At 34.1% G+C, this 6,000-nt stretch overlaps 1 protein-coding gene across 1 annotated transcript in view; it reads right to left on the bottom strand.

Moving 5' to 3' along the window:
- Window positions 1-1,799: 1,799 nt before the first annotated feature.
- Window positions 1,800-6,000, bottom strand: part of DYNC1LI1 (dynein cytoplasmic 1 light intermediate chain 1) — a 46,277-nt gene continuing 42,076 nt past the window's right edge. Inside the window, exons 11-13 of the mRNA XM_068558367.1 lie at window positions 5,705-5,825; window positions 4,608-4,763; window positions 1,800-2,770 (exon numbers count right to left, since the gene is read on the bottom strand). Coding sequence (XP_068414468.1) covers window positions 2,658-2,770; window positions 4,608-4,763; window positions 5,705-5,825 — 390 coding nt within the window. The 3' untranslated portion in view covers window positions 1,800-2,657. The remainder of the gene's footprint in view (window positions 2,771-4,607; window positions 4,764-5,704; window positions 5,826-6,000) is intronic.

The raw sequence follows: 6,000 nt of genomic DNA, 5'->3' as shown, positions 1-6,000 counted from the left end.
GGCTTTGAAGATGGAGAGGGGGCCAGGAACCAAGGAATTCAGGCAGCCTCTAGAAGCTGGAAAGGAAGGAAACAGATGCTCCCTGGAGCCTCCAAAAGAAACCAGCCCTGCTGACACTTTAATTTAACCTAGTACAGCTGATTTTGGACTTCTGACCTCGAGAATGGTATGATAATAAATTTGTATTAAGCCACTAAAAGTTGGTAAATTGTTACAGCAGCATTAGGAAACTAATACACACCCATCAATAGCATACTGTAAAAATTACAGTGTATTTGCACAATGAAGTACTATGGTGCAATGAGAATGGGTAACAACTGCTATAGGCAACAAAATGGAGGAACCACAGAATACTAAGAAGCCTGACACAAAAGAATATAAACGTAAGATTCCATTTATATAAAGCTTAAAAATAAGTAAAACTTATCTACAGCTTTGGAAGAAAGGGCAGTAGTTACTTGGTAGGTGGGCGGACTGACAAGGGGCACAAGGGAAGCACCTGGGGTGCAAATAATGCTGTCTTTCTTGATCCTGGTGCTGGTTATATGTGGTCACTTTGTGATATTTCAAACCATACACCTGTAACTTGTACACTTTTCTGTACTGTACACTTCAATAAAAAGTGCTTAAAAAACAAACAAAAAAGATTAAGTAGTTTAAAAACAAACTTCCTTGCAAAAATAGGGACAAAAATAGGTTTAAACGCAGTAAACACAAGATTTTTGATTAGTTAAAATTGAATCCCATATAAAGTGAACAATTACAATTACTTCAGGTAACAATGTAATTCTGAGGATTTTCCAGTACATCTCCAATGTCACACAGAAAAAAAACATGAGTTGGTCTAGACATGCAAACACAGCAGACATACCAAAGTATACCATAATGCACAGTCTGCAACTGTCTTCATTAGTTTCACTTACTTCATCAAGTACTACTAGTTTAGAAAAACTGGTCTTTACAACACCAGGATTGCAAAACCCCTTCTGGACTGAAGATTTTATTAATGGCATTTTTCATCTCATATTTTATTAAACAAAATGTTTTTGCAAATTAATTTTTCCATGCCCACAAACATCCTAAGTTTTTCCCACACTGAAACAAATTATAACCCTCTCATATATTTTTAGTATTTACATTCAACCATTAGGAGCCAAATACTATTATAAAACCAAACAGATTTTAAAGTTCTAATGAAAGAATTATGTTTGATAGTAGAGGTACTGTCCTCAAATATTTTGTTGAAAAAAAAAATCTTTGGAATATATATTTTAAAGTTACAACAAAGACCAATGTAAAGGGTAGTAACCATTGTCCCCCAATTATCTGAAATTACACAAGAGGTCAAATGTACATGCATTCTTTAGTTGAACTTCAGTAGGAAAATCAAGCTGTTCTCACAAAGGTTCCAAAACAAGCGCTGAAATCTGAGTATTGAAAAGGTGGAACTATTACCAGGTGATCTCACCTGTAAGGGAGTAGCTATGTTTCAGTGCACTTGCCAAACTTTTAAAACAGCTTCTGTCCATTAAATAATGATAAAAGGCTCTATTTTTTCTACTAGCAATGCTGATGTAAGATTCTGTAGTTCAAGACATGTTGATGGGGAAGATGTACTGATAAAGGTAAATTCCTTTGACAAGGCAGTGAATCTCATGTACTCGTCTCTTAGAAAGAAGATCAGAAAGCTTAATAATCCTATTAAGTCAAACACTTTAAAAATACTAACAAATCTTATTCATTATATGATAAATACAAATTTAAATATAAGAGAATGCAACAAGTTATTTGAACCTGAATGCAGAGAATAAATACTTTATTAACTGATTACAGTTGAAAGTCACAAACAAAAAAGGGGTATATTAAGGCAGAGCCATATATATATATATCAATATATATATAGATATATATAGATATATATATATATGTAGATATATATATATAGACGAATCCAAAGACTGTTACCTCTTTACATTTTAACAACCTCTGCATTTTTCTTTTACACATTTAGGCAGTGTGCTTTCTTTTCTTCTCAGTTAAAGAAACAAATCTTGACCAATATTTCTAAATCATATTTTGATGACAACTTACAGGATCATGGATTGAGACAATGACTAGTGTATCAAATGCTATCTCTGATCGTTTTCTCAGCATATTCCATGTGTGGTGGTATATTTACGTTGGTGTGGAAAATCTGACAACTGATCATCTTCTTTTCCAGCAAAACTAACACATAATTTTTTTTAATGATTTTTTAATAGTCTTAACTAAAATAAGCTTGGACTTCCTTCCAAGTAAGTCGAATGCCCAAAGCATATTATTTTCTGCCCTTCTCAAACCCTCCTATATGTTTTAAGTAGCCTTTAGAATATGATCGCATGGCTGTATTTCAGATCTATAAATTTGAGTTTTTCAAAATCCAAAATTACTTCCTTATGCAAAGTGGCAATGCAAATAGCAATCTTACATAGTGTAGAATAATTTTTCTTCTGTATACTTTCCTTTTATAAAATGGGCAACCACATACACAAAAAAGACATGAATTTAGTCCATCTGAAAAAGCACTCCAGCTAGCCCTAATACCACTTTTGAAGGAGAAGGCAGAGGCAAGTTTACATTATCCCAGAAAACTGAATAAATGGCTTTATTTGGTATCTTCAAGAAGCTTCTCCTTCCGTAGGAGATGTGGGTGCTGCAGGAGAAGCTGTAACTGGTTTTCGTGCAATTCTGTCTAGTTCCGCGTGAACATCTGACAGGACAGGCTTCTGGCCTATTTAAAGGAAAAGAAACCAAGATTTAGACATAAGTCAAAATATCCTTAACACCAGTGTGTCCTCATTTAACAACTGCCAACGGTTTCATTAACTTTATCTAAAACACAGTTATATAAACATCCTTAACTTAAAAATAAATTCCCTTTTTTTTTTTCTTTTTTGGCCTCATCACGCAACATGCAGGATCTTAGTTCCCTGACCAGGGAGCAAACCTGCACCCTCTGCAGTGGATGCACAGAGTCTTAACCACTGGACCGCCAGGGAAGCCCCTGAATTCCCTCATTTTAAATTGTGGGGTCTGTTATCAAATAGAAGTAAAACTAGCACCTACCATTTAATCTCATAAAGGTATACTTTTTTAAAGACATAGAACAATAAGAACAGTAAAAGAGAAAAATAGCAACAAAATTTCAGAATCTGGAAAGATGAGTGAGTGGTAATTAAATCAGCAGTACTGAGAAAGGTAATCTTCTACACTGAGAGTGCGAGAAGCCAGAAAATAATTCAATTTATACCCAGAAACCTGTAAAATGGTCAAAAATGGTAGCTGCAGGTACTTGTGATAAAGGTGGCAAGAAGGTGTGATTAAAAAAGGAGAATGGGTTAAAGAGTCTGCTTGAAGAGCAATTATAAAAACAACAAAAGGAAAAGACTTCATCAAAATTCAAAACTTTTGTGCTTCATAGGACACTCAGAAAGTGAAGGGATAACCAACACAAGGGGAGAAAACATTTGCAAATTCTATATCTGATAAGGGTCTAGTAAAGAGAATATATAAAAAACACTTAGAACTCAACAATAAGAGAAATAACCCAATTTTAAAATGGGCAAAGGATTTGAATAGACATTTCACCAAAGAAGATATACAAATGGTTATTAAACACATGAAAAGATTCTCAACATAATTAGCTATCAGGGAAATGCAAATCAAAACCACAATGAGATGCAACTTCACAGCCAAAATGATGGCTCTAACCAAAAAGATGGACAAGTGGTGATCATTTTGTAATATATAAAAATATCAAATCACTATGTTGTACACCTGAAACTAATATAATATTGTAAATCAATTATATTTCAATTAAAACACACACACACACACACACACAAATAGAGAGACATTTTGGACTTGGTTAAGCAAAACCAAAAAAAACAAAACAACTAAAACACAAAGATGAACAATAACAACTGTTGGAAGGGATGGAGAAAAACTGGGGCCGTCATAAACTGCTGGTGGGAATGTAGAATGGTATAGCATTTTGGAAAACACTTTGGTGGTTCTTTAAAAATTTAAACATAGAGTTACCACATGACCCAGCAATTCCACTCCTAGATATATACCCAAGAGAAATGAAAACATATGTCCATCAACTGATAAATGGATAAATAAAATATGTATGCATATCCATACAATGGAATTTTTTCAGCAGTTAAAAAAAACAAAATATTGATACATACGCTACAACATGGAAGAACCTCGGAAACATTATTTTAAAGAAGGCATATACTACATGACTCCATTTATATGAAATCTCCAGATAGGCAAATACAAAGAGACAGAAAACATTGTTTGTTGCCTAGGAGGACTGCAGGGGAGGGAAGGATAACTGCTAATAAGCTGGACGTTAGGGAAGGATAACTGCTAATAGGTTGGATGTTTCTTTTTAGGGAGAAGAAAATGTTCTAAAATTAGATTATGGTAATGGTTTATGTAAGTCTGTAAATATACTAAAACTTTGAATTGTACACTTTAAATGAGCAAAGTTCATGGTATGTAAATTATATCTCAATAAAGCTGTTTAAGAAAAAAAAAAAAGCTCCAGGTAACTATACCTGACTTTTTGGCAGATGGTGGTAAACCACTGCTTCCACCTCCAGCCCCACCTCCAGGGCTACCACCACCAACACCAGAGCCTCCTGGGGAACCAGTCTTTTTACTCAGCAAACTATTGAAGAAATTTGCCAGGACACCTTCACTTGTAGCTCCAGCTATAAAAAAAAAAAGATAAGATAAAAAACTTGTACTCAAAGCATTCAACTTTTCTATAAATTATTATTGTAGAATTATATACAGAAAATGTTCCAAATTCAAGTTTAATCTTTTGAGGCTGGGTAACTTCTCTAATCTACTCATATATAAAACAAAATGTGAGTGTTAAGAGCGTAAGATAATTATTAAAAAATTAGAGTATTATTTTTAAAAGGCCAAAGGCATTTAAAACAGATTGTTAGATGCAAATATATCTCTCTTTTGAAAGGCGTTCTTCAAAAATATAACTGTTGAGAAATATTTGCTTCAAGTATTACAAAAAGTTACCCAATGCTATATGAAAACCAGTAGAAGTTCTAAGATATTAATGGGCAAAGGATAGCAATAAACAATTCACAGAAGAAAAATACAAACAGAAAGGAAATACTAGGGGGAAAAGCTCTTATTTGTTAGTACTTAGAGAATGCTGATTAGGTTGTGGGCAAACTGCAACACTCAGTGTTGATGACATGTAAATTGAAGAATCCATTTGAGAAACATCACCAAAAGGCATAAAAAGGTACAAACTCTCACCTACTAATCCCACTTATGGCAATTATTCCTATAGAAATAACTATAATGCATATAGTTTTTTCCTTTATGTTAACTGCAGATAACCCATTATAGGAAAAACATGAATTTCTTCAATGACCTACCATAGCAGAATGATTAAATATAACACAAAGCTTTCATAAAGCTCACAGCACAGAGATGATATGTTAAGACTACACTGTAAAATGGTTCACAGTCTGATTAACTATGAGATTGTATTGACAGACACAAAGATTAGAAGCTATTGAATAAAAATGAAAATAGCTAAAGCAAAAGGTGGAATGACTCTAGGTAGATTTCTATTGTTAAATGTATTGTGTTGCTTTCTCTAAGAAAGAGAGACATGTACCTTTCATGTTTGGATCAATTTTTTTTGACCCAGCAGGGATGGGTGACACACTGGCAACATTGGATGACACAGATCTGTTTGGTGTTCGAGGGGAGCCTCCTGGGACTCTTGGCGAGGCATCCTAAGTAAAAATAGGAAAGGCATAATTACAGAACCCTGAAACTTTCAACTTCACAGAAGTTATCACGAAAAGAAACTACTTTGCAACTGTCCCCCATATCTTCTACTGGTCCCTTTACGCTGCAAGCCCTGGGCAGAAGTGTTTAGCAATTGTGTCCTCATTATTAGAATACCAG

The sequence above is a fragment of the Eschrichtius robustus genome, chromosome 12 (assembly GCF_028021215.1).
Source record: "Eschrichtius robustus isolate mEscRob2 chromosome 12, mEscRob2.pri, whole genome shotgun sequence".
In the NCBI taxonomy this organism is placed as follows: Eukaryota; Metazoa; Chordata; class Mammalia; order Artiodactyla; family Eschrichtiidae; genus Eschrichtius; species Eschrichtius robustus.
The sequence above is the reverse complement of the archived record's forward strand: the minus strand, read 5'-3'. Positions and strand labels throughout refer to the sequence as shown.